Raw genomic sequence first — 16210 nt, forward strand, 5'->3', positions numbered from 1 at the left:
TATGTGCCACCTCTCTCTCCACTAGGGACAACCTAGGAGCTATGGTGCTGGACATGCTGTTCCACTGGGCCCGAGGGCAGAAGGGTGCGGGGCCAGGGACAGTGTCGAGGCTGGTGAAGGCCATGGTGGAGAGTGGCAGGAAAGACCTGGCAGATGAGATTGAAGATATAGTGAGTCTAGGCAGGAGCAAGTACAGAGAGTCGCTGAGGAGAGTGGGCCTGGAAGCAGAGACCTCCTCCATGCACACAGAGTCTCAGCAGTAGACAAGCCCATGCTGGGTGCAGATGGCTGCATTGCACTTGAGTAACCTAATGTGCCAGCATCACCTCATCGGGCTGTCCAAACAGAACCATGTCCGGAACTAGAAAAACATCTCTTGTCACAATCATGGTAGGCAGCTACAAGCAGGGAGCCGCCGCACATAGCTCCTCTCAAACCCAATAAAGACTATTGCATTGGAGTTATGAGTGTGCCGCTTCCCTCTTGTCCTTCTGATGCCTGCACAGGAAGCCAGCACCTCACCACCAGTTCAGGTGTGCCAGCTCATGGCACCTCTCACGTGCCTCGCTGCACAGCTGAATAGGACCAAGTGCACAAAGATGACAACAACAAGATATATTTAGACATATTTAATGCATTCATATATTGACATTTCACTCTTGGCAATTCAAACCAGAGGATAAGAGGCAAAAAAATGCCATTGCACAAGGAGGCCATCTTTATGGTTCGTTGACTGTCTTAATTTCATTCTGTCTTGTGCCTTCATTCTTTTAGCCAATTTAGCTGCAGCACTATTTCACTGAGATACTGTGAAAAAGTAGTTTTATTTAATGTGCAAATGAATAAATATACTACTTTATTTGTGTGTTTATACAAAGAAATTTGTGCCAATTTTAGACTGCTGAGAAGTCTGTAGTCATCCATTGGTTGTAAATCCTTTTATTCGTGCAAGCATCCCCCAACATATAATCTCCCATTTTTCTATTTTGGTGCTCAAGGTCATCGGGTTGACAGAAATCGTCATGATGACGTAGACCCCATGCCCATCCCCATCCCCCCACCCCGACACCTTTACAGTCCCTGTAAATGAAAAATGTGCGTGCATTTTCTACCACATACCACTAGAGGACATTTTTCCTTTTTTTATGAGTCCTACTCCATCACCAGGATACTCCCCCTCCCTCCCACCCTGTGTACCTTCCTTCAAGGGACTCAAATGCTAGTAACACCGGTAGGGTAGCTATTTGTCGGTCTGTCAGCCAAAACACAGAGTGCAGAAGCTTTGATTTCAAATAATAGCCTCTCCGTATCGGATAACGGGCACGGATCCATAAGGTATGTTTATTTATCTGATGCAGAATAGCTTTGTTGAGATTCTGGCATGGCATATAAATGAAATAACGGGTGCCTGTGATTTCTTGACATTATTTTTTTTCTAACGGCTCAAGGAAATAATGCGTGGGAACAAAGTGGACGTGAGATATCAGCCTAGATTTCGTGATTAAAAAGAGGACATGGTGAGACATGAGAAGGTAGTAATTGAGTCTGATAGGATAGGAGGTTGCTACCTCGACGGGAAGAGCGGATCATTTCCCGTTATGTGGCAAGACTTGATGTCCAGCAATGATACCACAGGAATTATAAATAAATGCATATATTTATACGTGCATTGTGAGATTGCTGACGGTTGTAATGAATTGATTATGTCCTGTTTGCGCGTCACGACTGTGTAAGTCGGTGTTGTACGTTACCTTTCCAATAAACCGCTAGCAACGTTTTTCCCTACAGTGACAGTAACCACAGGCCGTTGTGCATAGGTTTACTACATCTTACCAGAGAGAAACGTGCCATTTCAAAATCTTTTAATTGCAATTTGAAAGTGGAAATGTTAGCTTGCTAGGTGCTGGATGTTATCACGGATTATCTGGACCGGTTTCCTTCTCTCCCGGAGCTAGATGGGGGGAGTGTGGGCGTAACAGTCGCCCTCCACCGGCTTCCGTTCAGTAGTGAGTGAACGTCGTAGTACCGGCAGGGATGGAGTGGAGAGCAACCGCACCTAAACCGTGATGTTACCCACCTTTTCACCGGCACAGAGACTGCCACCCACCTTTATTAGGATGTCATAAATCTCTGTGACACAAATTCGTACTATAGTAAGTCGCTCCAGTGTGATATAAAACCGCGTATTTCAAAACAGTGCTGCCAGAAGATGCTAACGCCTTTTCTTGACGTTTCTGGTGCATTGGAGTGCGTTGTTAAAATCACCGACTGTGTGCCATTGCATTGACTACCACACGCAAGGCCTCAAACTCACACATAAAGGTGAGTTGGACGGCTGAAGGAGGTGTCAGGTGGATACACATTCACATTAAACACTCTTTCCCACAATGGCTGCTATGTTAGTAAGGATGTGATAAACCAAGCAGTGTAGTAAGGTATTCCTGCAACTTGGAAATAATTGATGAGCTGAGCTGTCCTTGGGTGTAGGGTGACATTCCAATGGTTTGTAATGGAAATAAAACGGCAACCTTATACTTATGTCATGCTGTTGTGTTTAATATTCACATTGCCTACATATGTACTGCCTTATTATGCCACGTATTCCTAAAACGGTGTTAAATTCCCAGTGGCGAGGTGCAGGTTACTAAATGTCAGCTGTGTGTGTGCACAGAATGGAAATTACATCTAGCAGTGCCTGTGGGTTGATCTTATGATACTGGATGATCATCCAGACATTCAAGGCCTCTCCATACCCATACCTGGCATGCTCCATCCAAATGACTCAGTGCTACCTGTGCTTTATTTTATGTAGACAAAAGTCCATTACCCCTTTCAGAAGCTGAGAGTGAGGCAGACAAGGGGAGAAACAAGAGAGGCCCCTTGTGAAATGAGAAATTTGGCCACCCGAGATATGCTGTACGTGGCTTGAACACTGACAGTATTCACTGCTATCACCCTCTCCTTTGCACAGAGGTTTGAATTTTGTGGTGCTTTCACTCACACCGACTAAAAGAATTCATAATTGTGCAAGCTTAATGGCTGTAACATTAACTCAGAGGACCTGTAATGGAAATGCACCACCATGTCCAGATCATATCTCTCAGTCCACTGGTTGTAATGGAGAATGAGCTTCCATAAGTAGGTATTAGGTTAGTAATCCCAATGCTAGAAGGAAGAGGGAATAGTAATCAGATTTATCTGTGACACCACAAAATTTCATCCCTTGTATCCGCACTGCACTAGATGCCTATAAATAGTCTCTGACTTATAAACCATTGAAAAAAGCGTAATAAAAGTATCACAGCAGCTGTTTTCTTTACTGAGTCCTATAAGTAGAACATAAGGTATGCCACTGTCAAGGCATTGAGTTTTATGCATTATATGATATGAAAGGTGCCAATCTATAGCAGATTAGATGTACTTAATTTAATATTAGATCTCAGTAATGTTTGAACAGATAGTGAAGTAGAAAAGTCATGGTTGATAGCTTCAGGAAGTAGATTTATTGAAATATACATTTAGTCTGAGACCTGCTTTTCCCAGTCAAGAGAAACAGTTTTAAACCAGTAATGCATTGTAACAGTATGCTTGTGTTAAACAATCTTCAATGCAATTCCTATCTGTTTTGCATGGTTTATAAACCTCACAGTGCATCACAAGTTGAGGCTAGACAGATGGACACAGAACAACAGCCTGCTCTCAGATTATGAGGAAGGACCATGTGATTTTCATTTCTTCTCTGTGTTTCGACTAGTTGCACTCACATGAGCTGACTTGCTGACTGCCACAGTGCTCTGTCATCCACTTCCACTACCATCCACTTCCTCCTGTCATGCACTAAAGTGCCTCATTTTGTCAACAAAAATTCACTTGTGTGTGGCACTAGAATACAGGGAAGCAACCAATATGTTTGATGGGCTAAAGTAATAGTAAATCTTGCCTTTTCATTTGCATAAAAATGAAATTTACATTATTTTTTGCATAATAAATGATCTGTGACAGTCTGGTTTTCCACTTTCATTCCATACAGGGCTATCAACAATGCTCTCAATTTCATCTCTGATTGAGACATCAGAGATTAGACTAGATGAATCGACAGCAACTAGCCACATCTTAATCTTATTCTTATGCTAATGCACATGCAATATGCATATCTTTGATATTGTTGGAAAGGCAAATTCTCATCTTTTTAATGCATCTCTCAAATTATTGATGCATCTGTCAGGATCGCTGGAGCCCTGTGAAGCAATTTTATCTTGTCCATTCTTGCCTTAACTATATATTCTGACATTATATCTGACTACATATTTTAGGCTATATTTCTGCATTTACTGTGACCACTGGTGGTGTCACAGATGTGACACATCTAGTAACAATGTAGTTACATGTCAAGGAGGAAGTGTTGTGGAGCCTTCAGTGACATTACAGTTTCACCAAATTTAATTTTCAGTGCCACAAAATCCTACATTACCAGGATTAATAATGGTTGAACTGCAGACTGTCCAAGGTCAGTTGAAAGTTTTAAGATTGTTTAGAAAGCAGGAAATTATATATGACTTTTTTTTTTTTTTTTTTTTTTAATTTTAGTCATTACATGGTTTAAGGGATGAGCACAATTATTAAATTCACATTGCAGTTGCATATCACACATATTGATATTGAAACCATTTCCAAAAATGCTGGAGAACAAGTATGCAGAACACGGTATTCATCTTATTTTTCTAAATATGAAATTAAATTATAGTGTAGTGGCGCTGACCTGATATCTAATATTTATTGTTCATAAGAGATCGTATGAGACAGACAAACTATAGTGAAAAGGTATGGTTAAAATCATCATAGAAATGATCTCAGTCTCAGTGCCAGTGTTTGTTACTCTGTTCTTTTAACATATTGCATTGCATACGTGTTAATATATGGTTTCAAATGGAGTATGTGCTAATTTTGATGCCTTCTGTAATACCTTGTAAGGACTACATGGCTGCAGTAAAGGTTACATGTCTGGACATTTAAGCTTTGACCCTGGTCCATAAACTCTAGGCTTGAGAGGGTGTAAAAATTTCTTTAGGCAGGATGGTGATCAGTTAATAAGAATCCTTAGATGAATTAAATACCTAAACTTTTGTAGTGCTGAAGGATTACAGGCCTCAGTTCAAAAAAGCGTCTGCATTCTGCTCGTCAGAGTGTTTTTGTAGGTGGCCTGATAGCAGGGATTGTACTGACCCGGGCCAATCCTTGTCAGTTAAAGGCTGTGTTGCAATGATGAACAAGGGTCAGGGACAAGCTGATCTATTCCAGTGATACCTATACTGTCTATAACTGGTTCTCATCTGGTTTCACAATTGACTGTACATTCAGTAACTGGTACTGGGGACTGAGATTTTCATGGGTTCAAGGTTCTGTATGGAAGGCAAGTTGCACATTTACCTCATCTATTGTTTACTCATCAGTGCTTATCTGTTGTAGAGGTACGAACACAAAATATGACCTCTGTGTGTGTGAGTGTTTGTGTGTGTGTGTGTGTGTGTGTGTGTGTGTGTGTGTGTGAGAGAGAGAGAGAGAGAAAGAGAGAGAGAGAGAATGACATTTCTCTTAACTTGTGGCATGCCAAGTTGAGAAAGAAGTTTTTCATTCAGCTTGAATCAGTTTTGGATATTTAGTATTTTGTCTAGCCAATTTTAACATTGTTCCTCAGTGTTTTGGTGATGCAGATCCTTTGCTCTGTTGTCTTAAAAAATGAATACAGCAGATCTGATCCAGGGTTTCCTCTGTATTCATTTGCAGTAGCTCACCAGCAAAAATATTATCACCACTGCTAGAGCAAATGTGAAACTAAAATCAACATTGTAATTTACTCTTGGTAATATCTAAAACAAAAATAAGTGCTATCCAAATGTTTTAAAAGGAATGAAAAAACATGGTTAGCACCAAAACCTCAGCTTGAAACCTAACTTATACCAAAACAGCAACAGATATGGGACAGAAGTATAACCCAAAGCACCATAGCCTAAACATAAAATATGAAACTACTCTGACTGATCTGCAGGTATGTCATTATGTAGCGTCTGGGAAGATGAAAAACACTAACTACACATCAGTTTCCTGCTTATTTGCCATTTTTTCTCTTGTGCTTTGAGAGAGAAAGGAATTCATTGGCAGTGTGGTTTGGTGGTTGAGAGATGTGCTCTGTGCTGTGCACCCTTGCACACTGAAGCTAGTTGTTTCCACACAGACTCCAATTGTCATGACAAGACAGTCCAGCTATGACATATCCAAGGGTCAAAGAAATGTCTTGATGCAGATATAGCTGCACGGTGTGGACGGGTTGAAGTGTCCAAGTCAAGCCGCGGGGCTATGAGAGAAGGAGAGAGATGTCACATTGATGTTTGGTTCAAGGGAGACTGCAGTGCTCTTCACAACCCATACATTTTATCCACAAGCCCTATACAAACATCACTACAACATAATGAGGAAACCATTGAGATGAGAGTGCTGACTTTGGAGTTAGCTACACATTTTTATGTGCTGGAGGAAGTAAGTGACAGGAAACGTCAGAACAAAGTAGTGTGCAGACTAACAAAGACTAAAAAAGAGAAGACAGAGGCCCAAGGTCATCCTGTTGGGGGAGAAAATACAGAGAAAGTTGTAGGACAAGATGGAGGACAACAAGATAAGCGACGAAGACGGGTTATGAAGTCGGCTGTGTGAAGCTCCAGGGAGCAGAGAGGACAACACCCAGCCAACAGAGACCAGAGAGGCAGCTCACTGACCTGCTGTGACCCCCTTACACACACGTACACACACACACACACACACACACAGCACTGGAGTACTGCTCAACCAGGAAGGGCCTCAAATCCTCATCCAAACTAAACACACTGGGCCACAGCTGCATTCATGCTAAGTTACAGTTATCCACTGGCTAAATATTCATGCTGTGTAACTGGCTGAAAGGGATCAGGAATAATGGGGTCATAGGTGTCTTAGGCATGTATGTGTGTGTGTGTGTGTGTGTAGGAGTATGTGTGCACGTGCTTCTCACAAAGAAACAGACAAATCAGCAAAGAATTGAAATGGAAAGCTGTGTTTGAGAGTCGTGACTGAGGGGGAGAAGGAGGGGAGGGGGCTGTGCTGGAGGAGAGAGGAGGAGGCAGGTTGCACTCAGAGGCAGGTTGTGATTGGTGGATGAAGGGGGTGGAGAGAACGAAGGGGGAAACGGGAAACATCTCTTCACTTCGAGGGCATTCTGCACCAAATATAGGGAGCATCATAGCTGCATACAATCCACTTTTTTTTTGTTTGTTTATTTTTTTGTTTTTTCATCTTTTTGCTAAGAATTCACAGCGTAGAGCATGCGGAGCGTCACCAGAACAGCTCTCGACTGCCAATAACACGATGACGCATTTTACTTGGTCTTGAATGTTCAAGGACATGCATGAAGCACAGATGTTTCAGTGGTGATAGATTTGTTTAACAGAGTGCAATCCCTCTTCTGTGATAACTGAAGCTCTATTTAGGGCAGGCTTTCAGCAGTGTGGCCAAATTATGCTTACACGGTGGTTCACTTCCAAAATGGACTCTGGAAAGATTCCCATTTGCCGAGCCGTTGTCCCTATTTTAGACCTGGTGTATCTTTTAAATAAAAGAGAAAGGGAGTAGGTCTAGTGAATGACAGAGCTATAAAGTTGTAAAAGTTCTAAATGAACAAGTTCATGATAATCCACTGAGATGCTGGAATGAGACCACCATTTAGTGTAATGCAGTATATTCATGGTGGTGTAGCAGCCTGTTTGCAAAGCAAGTCCATGTCCGAGCAATGTTAGATGCAGCATTGCTTCATCTCAACTTATGAAATGGACTCTACCTTTATTTTGCACTTTGAGCTGCAATTCTTGTATGAAAGGTGATATACAAATCAGTTTATTATCATTATTATTATTGTTTATTTGCTGCACTGTTTCTGTGGACAGTGACTTTTGAGTATTTGATGTGAACTGGCCCTGTATGTCTGTATGTCTCTGTGTGTCTTTATAGATACCCCCCTAAAACCTGAGCTAGCAAGAACTACAAGGAACTGAACGGACGAAACATAAGCCTGCATGATCCCACTGCACTCAGGCAGCGACACACTACTGTAGCAGACAACAAAAGACAAGGACAGCAACCGAGTGGCCAGCTAATAGACAGATTGACACTCAACCATCTGCCAGGGCCTGAGATAAATGGCTGACAAGCAGATCAGGTATGGTGGATCTAGTATACTGTGTTAGAAAAAAAATGTCAGAGCAACAATTTTGGGCTTGTGCCACTGCGGTGACCTCTTTCGATTCAAATTTCTGTCTCTTTCTGTTTGGTCATCTCCGTCCAGTTTGCCTGCCAAATTGATCAATGGGGGGATCGCTGGCCTAATCGGAGTGACCTGTGTGTTTCCCATTGACCTGGCCAAAACCCGCCTGCAAAACCAGCAAAATGGATCTCGCCTTTACACCAGCATGTACGTAAGCGGTGCCTTTTTACTGTCGACAAAAACAAATCATCTCTAACTCAGTCTGACATTGTTACCTAGCTGTAGTGTCATTCTTTTGAATCACCTGACTTGTCATCAGATTTGCCTTGACTTGCGGAATATTTTGAGGGATATGCCACAGTTGCATAACACCATGACATGATGATGCTCGTGTTTGTGCTTCAGGTCTGATTGCCTTATCAAGACCATCCGTTCAGAGGGATATTTTGGGATGTACAGAGGTAGGTTTTGAATTTTGACAGGTGATTCTTGTGCATGAAATTTGTCTGTGCAGCACACGCACCTGTGCCTCAGAACACATCACATTGCCTATCATACAATATCTAGTGCATGCAAAAAGCAGTTATTTGATGGTGAGCTCACTGAGAGCTGTGAATGACTGCTGACACGCTGAGGGTGTTAAATCTGTCTGGTAGCTGAGGGCTCTTTCCTTTCAGCCACAGGCTTGTGACTGCTATAGGCAATTAGCTGGAAAGTCCTGCCACTGTGCACTGCTTGATTTTTCTCTCCTCTTTACCCCCTCCTCTCTCTCTCTTTCTGCCCCTATGTTTCTGGTCTCTCTCCCTCCCATCCTCCTAGGAGCTGCGGTGAACTTAACTCTAGTTACTCCAGAGAAAGCCATTAAATTGGCTGCAAATGACTTCTTCAGGCATCACCTCTCTAAAGATGGGTGAGGAATAGAAGCATTGAGAGGCTGATTGACACACACACACACACACACACACACACACACACGCGCGCGCGCGCGCGCACACACATACACACACTCCCTTCATTCAACACTGTGATTGACTAGTGTGTTTACTAACATGCAACCTGACTCATTAGCTGTCTATATTCACACCGAGGCTTAAGTTAATCCACCATGCTGTCATCTCCTCCCAGGCATCAAGAGTTCATCGGTGTTTGTTACTTATTTTTGTTTGGTGTAAAAATACACCAGCAGCACATCTTATTGTTATAGCAGTCCTATTTAAAATCAATGTTCCCAAGTTAAAAGTAGTGTACAAAGGTATCACGTGTCAACTATCAGTAGTCAACATCTGGTGTTGCTGAAGGCAGACACCCATTGTCCCCCTTGTGCTCTGTCTGCATGGATAACCCTGAAGGTTTCTGGGGCTTATATCTCCATCTCCATGGTGACAAACATACGAGTTGATGAATGATTGACTTGTTTGGCTCAGGCGCTCGGCTTGTGAATTATTAATCTGCCCCAGTGCCTGGCATGTGTCGAAATGGGAGACAAAGATTAACATCGCCAGGACAGGCAGTGACATCTCACTTTTAGGAGGTTGTGGAAATAAAATTTCCTATTTCACCCACTATCTGTTAAATGAATGCTTTAATCTGCTCTCACTCTTTGTCAATCTCTCTTTCTTTTTTTTTTTCTTTATCCTCAGAAAGCTCACACTGTTCAAAGAGATGCTGGCTGGGTGTGGGGCAGGTACATGCCAGGTGAGTGAGTGAGGTGCTGCTTTAATTGCATCCTCCTGTTCTCCATCTGGACCTGCTGCCCTCACCATCAACTCACACACAGACTGCTGGGCCTCAGCCATTGCCTCATTTGTCTCTGTCTGCCCGCAGCCAGAATAACCCCCACCACCATGAAAGTCAGCAGATAGGGAAATATGCTCACATTTTCTTTTTGAAGTTATTATTATTTGTGATCTGAATGTGGCATGTAACAGCTGCATTTGATTTTTGTATTATGGTTTGACTTCTGTGATTATTTCCAATCACTTAGTTGTTGCCCCGTTAGATAGCTGGACGTGAGTGATCAGATAAGACCTGAGTGAGTCACAGGGGAATGCCTGTTGTCAATGAGGGCAAAGGCATCTACAGGGAACATGATTAGATTAAGAGTAGCAGTCCTTGGATTAAGATTGTTACTTAGAACACGGCCATCTCACCCTTAATCCAGTTAACTAGTTACTACTGCATGGATTACGGAGGAAAACAAGAGTTGACATTTAGCAAATGGACACTAGCAGATACAAACTGGCCAGGTTTTGTGACTGGTACACTCATATCTTTGTGGCTATATTAATAAATCTGCAAGTCAGACTTTCAGCCGACTTGCATTCACACTGAGGTGAGACCAGCTGCTTGGGTCAAAGTATCAGTGCGTTGCTAGAGTGATAAATTTTACATTTTAATTAACACCTTAATCATTTATTGTTGCAGGTCATTGTCACAACTCCTATGGAGATGTTGAAAATCCAGCTCCAAGATGCTGGACGAATTGGTAAGAGCAAATCAACACAGATGGCAGCTCAGCAAAGAATGAAGAAGCATTGCCATAAATTGGAGAAATGCTGGCCTCATGTGGTCAAATTCTAGATTACAACAGCTTTATTATGTATTTTGCCTATTCTTACTTTTCTAAATCCAAAATATCTGCACATAGTTACATTTTCTTCTTTGCCTTTTGTAATCCTTTCCTTGCCAATATCTGAAGATGAACTGTCTCATTCTCTGCACTGAGGATGTACTGATGTTGTGCTGCTTGTGCTCCTCAGCGGCTCAGAGGAAGTTGATGCCAGAGACAGTGGCAGCGGGCACCGTGGAGACCAAGTCCCCAACAGCCATGCAGTTAACCCGCCAGCTGCTGAGGGAGAAGGGCATCGCTGGGCTGTATAAAGGCCTGGGCGCCACGTTGCTCAGGTGAACCCAATCTGGCAGCCAAGTGGTAGTATTATGTATCAGTGCATTGTGCTGTTGAAGACGTATTATGGTCAGCTTTCTTACCTCTTTTCTTCCTATTGTAGGGATGTTCCTTTCTCTATCATCTACTTTCCCCTTTTTGCCAACCTGAACCACCTGGGTAAAAGGGGAGCGGATGGACCTGCTCCCTTTTATGTGTCATTTATATCAGGCTGTGCTGCTGGGAGCACAGCGGCTGTTGCAGTCAACCCCGTTGATGGTGAGCAGTTGAGCAATGAATATTGTCTGCAGCACTGTGGATAGTGAAAGTAGATGTTATGTGGTAACGTGAGCCCTGTATATTGCAGTCATAAAGACTAGGCTGCAGTCCCTAAATCGAGGGAGTACAGAAGACACGTACAGCGGAGTGACCGACTGTATCAGGTAACTTCAGTATATCCTTACAGCTGATGCATATGTGATGCTCTGTCTCAAGCAGTAACACATCACTGGTGTTAGTTGTATTTTTCAGTTTATATAATAAGTTCTTATTTGCCCTTTAGCAAAATCATGCGTAACGAGGGTCCATCAGCCTTCCTGAAAGGAGCCTACTGTCGAGCCTTGGTCATAGCGCCTCTCTTTGGCATTGCCCAGGTGGTCTATTTCCTGGGCGTGGGTGAATTCCTCCTCAGCTTCTTGCCCAAAAAGGACAACTGAGAAGCCCCTCCTTTCTGCCTTTCCCTCCCATAATGCATTGCACCACCTGCTTCAGGACTCATCTCATTCTGAAAGAAGGTTTTGCCCGTATTTAGGTCAAAGCATGACCAACCACAACATTTTATTTTACTTTGTTATGTTGAATGTTGAGATTTTAGCATAGTTTATAAGGAGGGAGTCTTTGTTTGCCAAGCTGCCTACGGTGGCACACAAAATTCCAGTTGGCAGGCACAGCTAGCTCTCTGGAATTAAAGCCACACATACCGTTTCAAATTTCAAAGGATATTGCTTATAAACATGACATGTTATTCTGTTTTTGGATATGATTGTTGAATTACGAAGTAGATGTACTGCCCTAGGTTGCTGCAGTCCTTCTAGCTCTAGAGTACCTATTTTTTCCCCCAATCAGCATTAGCTCCCGAATGACAATGAAGACAGTAGTGATCTTTTGAAGATTTGTAAACAACAAAACTACCACAAATTACACGCACAAGTTTAACTTACAAAGAAATTTAAGTTCCACAGAGAACAAGATATCTGTCAGACTATTTCACCAAGCATGCTTCTTAAAGAATCGCCCCAGACCTTAAGTCTTTAAAGATAGTACACTATGAATTAGAGCAAAATATTTGCCTCTTCTTCAGACAAAGACTTAGGGGATGTGCTGATGTGATAGCAACACGCCCCGTATGATCTTTCCTGAGAAGCCACATCCCTGCCTGTAAGTGGTTGTAATGAACCCAGCCATTCAGCCTAGCACTGGGCTGACTTTGATTGCCTTGGCTGTTTAGGTAGATTAGGTTCCATCTGATATCCAGAGGTACTACAATAGCTTGACTGTGTTGCCTCCCTGAAGGATAGCTCTGTTCCATAGTCACACACCAAAATCTAGATAGAATCTGCTCCACTGAAGCAATGTGTGCTACCAAACTACCAAACTACTTGCACACATTGGAACACATATGATATAAGAATTTTGAGAGCCCAGCAAATTAGGCAAGTGAATAAACTAAACACTTAATGGCCTGATAATCATTTTAATAGAATTCAAGATTATGAAAAGTAGGTATGCAATAGTGATGCTGACAAATGACCAGAAATAACCTGCTGAGGCAATATGAGTACTGTTACTCATTGTGGAGTCAGAAAGACCTTAGCCACATTAGTTCATACCCCATAGTTTTAGACATTTTTTACAGATGAGTTCATACTCAAATGAATTAAAATACATGAAACTTGGCCCAGCATGTATTCAGTGGCAGTACCCAAAGAACGAATCACTAACATTTCTTTATCCAATGTGATTTCTGCGTCATGCTAAATTATTACGACATGCTATGATTTTACCAAACATTTCGGCTTGTTTGTTTTAGAGGTCTTATTTGCTTTAAGCTGCTTGGGAAAGCATTCATGGTGTATTTTTTGTATGCATTGCATCACCACGGCCCTGCCATTGGTTTATCTTGCCGGAGATCAAGGTGACTTTATATGTGTAATATCCAATCACATTCCTTCCTTGCTCCCACTGTTCAAGCAGCTCTTCAATTGTACTGTTGCACTGTAGATGTGCAAAGCAACTATCCAGTGTATTATCATTTGTGGGAGTGAGATCTATTTATCAATATTCATTTCTATAGCCAGTATAGCACTATATATTTGTATGTGTTGTTTTTCTGTGTCAAAGTGTCCACCTTACTATATTGTACATATGCAGAAGATATGAACTTTATGTCTTAGGTTTTATCATTTGTTTTCTACATGATGGCTTATTTGCACACCTACCTCTCCAGCTCCCCTCTTGATCCATATTGTTGTGATTTTATGTTATGATGAAGTGGACATATCAAATGAAGGAATGAGTTATTTTAATGCAACAAAGATATCTTTTGAACGCTAACTCAGAAGAATGGTGAGGTTTTAGTTTTTTTTTACTGTATGCAAAGAGGAACAGTCATGTGGAACCTCCTGGATGGTTGTTTGGAGGTGCCATGGCTCTCAGGCTTATTGGTTGAGTCTGTGGGATCGTTTATTGTGCTGTCTCCTGCTTTATCAACTAGGACCAAAATGGAGCATTATAATAGCCTTCAATTCATCTAGACAAAGTTGATGATCTTCTTTTCACTGATACTTTGAAAATGACACAATTTAGACCATTCTGTAAATGAAATGAAATGCACCATTGGCAATGCTAGCATGAACCTGTTGGAAACAGACTGGAATTGTAATGGTTTTTAATTGGTGCTCTTTTCACAAATGAGCTGCAGCATGACAGCGGCAGCACTAATGACCAAGGCTGTATCGACTGAATCGCATGCTAGTGAATCTCAGCGTTATCAGTGTCTTAACTCAAAGCCATAGGTCTAGCTTAATCAGAGCCTCGGGAAGGGAGAGCAGAACTGCTAGACATCAGCTGGCACCTCCAGCCATGATGACAGCCGAACCACAGGAAACATGGCAAAGACCTGCCTACTTATGTGATTTCATCCTTACTAATTACCGTTGGTGTCGCTATTTCTTTTCCCCTCAACATTCCAGTTGCCAGCTCATCTCGTGAATGCTATTATGGTGATCATACTACCTATTTTTTTGTTGTTGAAATTATTGGTATGATTTTTGAACTTTTCTTTTAACCTTTCTTTTCTGATTCTTTTTTGGGATGTTGTAATTGCTGTTTTTCAGTTCAATCTTGAAAATGTTGTGCAAGTCGTTTTGTTTTACTCAGCTGTGAATTCTCACTGACCTTGTGCATTCAGTTGTGTAGGTATGTGTGTGTGTATGGGTGTGTGTGTGTGTGCGTGTGTGTGACTGTGTAGTGCAGTAGTTGATATGTAGTTGTAGTGTGACACTGTGGTATTTTTCTCTTTCATTGTCAGTCCCACACCACCCCCCCTTCCTTCTGTGTGTCACTCTTCTGCCACCAACCCTACTCCAACACTTATAACTGGGGTATTGAAGAGGTTTAAAACACCAAATATATATCTTAGAGTGTATACAATCAAAGAAAGCACAAAGGATTATTAGGCACAAGAGACCACACTATCCACTTTATTGATTATAGTCAGATAAAGTCCTTGGATATACATAATGACAATGAAAACTATGTGCTGCTTTTGCAGATGTGGATGAAAGTGAAGTTTAAGTCAGAAATTTATTTCAGTGGAGATGTCCACTGAAATAAATCTTTTAGGCTGGTAATAATTTTGATGTTCCTTTGTGAAACGTGTTCCACAGGGCTGAGAAATGTAAGATCATTATAAGAGACCCATTTAATGGTGTCCACTACTTTACCCATCTGCAGTTATTCATGTATATTGCCTACATATTCTAAAGAAGTCAGATATAAGAATGTAACTTAGATATTATGAGATATAATTATAGTGAAGAGGAGTTTATTAGATTATAGTTAAAAAAAAATATGTCTGTAACACATCCACTGAATAATTCATGAACCAGCTTACTGATATGCAATAAGCAGAAGCCACACACATACACACTAGAAGAAAAAAAAAATCAACACAGCCTGTCAGTCACAACATCACGCAATGTATGAGAAATGCAACTCTCTCTGGGGGCCTTGGAGGCTTTTGGAGAGCTGATATCTTTACAACGCCTCTGTTCTCTTCCTCCAAGAGGAATTGTGCATTACAGCACTTTAAAACTTGGGCCCCCACCTCACAGTCCACCTACAAGGTATCTCTCTATGACATAGAGGGTGTTTATGAATATGTGTGGTAAATGACACAGTTGTAGTCATTGTTTACAATGCAATGAAAAAAAAAAACACATATAATATTGTGTTCCTTGTCACAGTTTGCTGTTCAATAAAATGACTGTCCTTGACTTGCCTGAAGTAGTTTTCTGTGCCACAGGTTATGCTTTTACTGTCTTTGTATCTGCTGTTAAGGCTCAATAATGTTCTGTGTGGTGAAAGAAAAAAAAGAAGGAAAAAAAGCATTTTTTAAAAAAGAAGGAGGATTATTGGGGCTCTTGCATGAGTTGCCATCTGATCATTTGATGCTTTCACCAGCCACCAGGTGTCGCTGCAGGGCTGCAAGACAGCTGTAAATCTTCCACTGTGTGAGTGGGAAGAGGGTCAGTGGTTTTACACAACAGGTGCGTGCTGAGCCCTGGTGGTATGGCACTAAATCACGCACAAGCTCTCACTCTCTGTCTAGATACCTTGTTCTCAGTCATGCTATTGGCTAGCACGTGCGGTCGAGACACTGTTTATATGTAGTCATGCTGTTCTTGCCTTCCTTTTGGTTCTACTTGATCAATATGTCTTATAACAACTTGCATGATGAAAGTATTGAAAAGCGTGAA

The 16210-nt window shown here is 41.7% G+C and overlaps 1 protein-coding gene across 1 annotated transcript; it reads left to right on the forward strand.

Moving 5' to 3' along the window:
- Nucleotides 1–272: 272 nt before the first annotated feature.
- On the forward strand, nucleotides 273–15727 carry slc25a22a (solute carrier family 25 member 22a). Its single transcript, XM_030053310.1, has 11 exons — nucleotides 273–1335; nucleotides 8035–8242; nucleotides 8369–8494; nucleotides 8693–8748; nucleotides 9107–9197; nucleotides 9928–9982; nucleotides 10712–10772; nucleotides 11047–11191; nucleotides 11296–11450; nucleotides 11539–11614; nucleotides 11734–15727. Exons 2-11 carry the CDS (start codon nucleotides 8223–8225, stop codon nucleotides 11885–11887), a joined length of 939 nt encoding a protein of 312 aa, XP_029909170.1. The 5' UTR covers nucleotides 273–1335; nucleotides 8035–8222; the 3' UTR covers nucleotides 11888–15727.
- The last annotated feature ends 483 nt before the right edge of the window (nucleotides 15728–16210 follow it).

This window comes from Myripristis murdjan, chromosome 6 (genome assembly GCF_902150065.1).
Source record: "Myripristis murdjan chromosome 6, fMyrMur1.1, whole genome shotgun sequence".
NCBI lineage: Eukaryota > Metazoa > Chordata > Actinopteri > Holocentriformes > Holocentridae > Myripristis > Myripristis murdjan.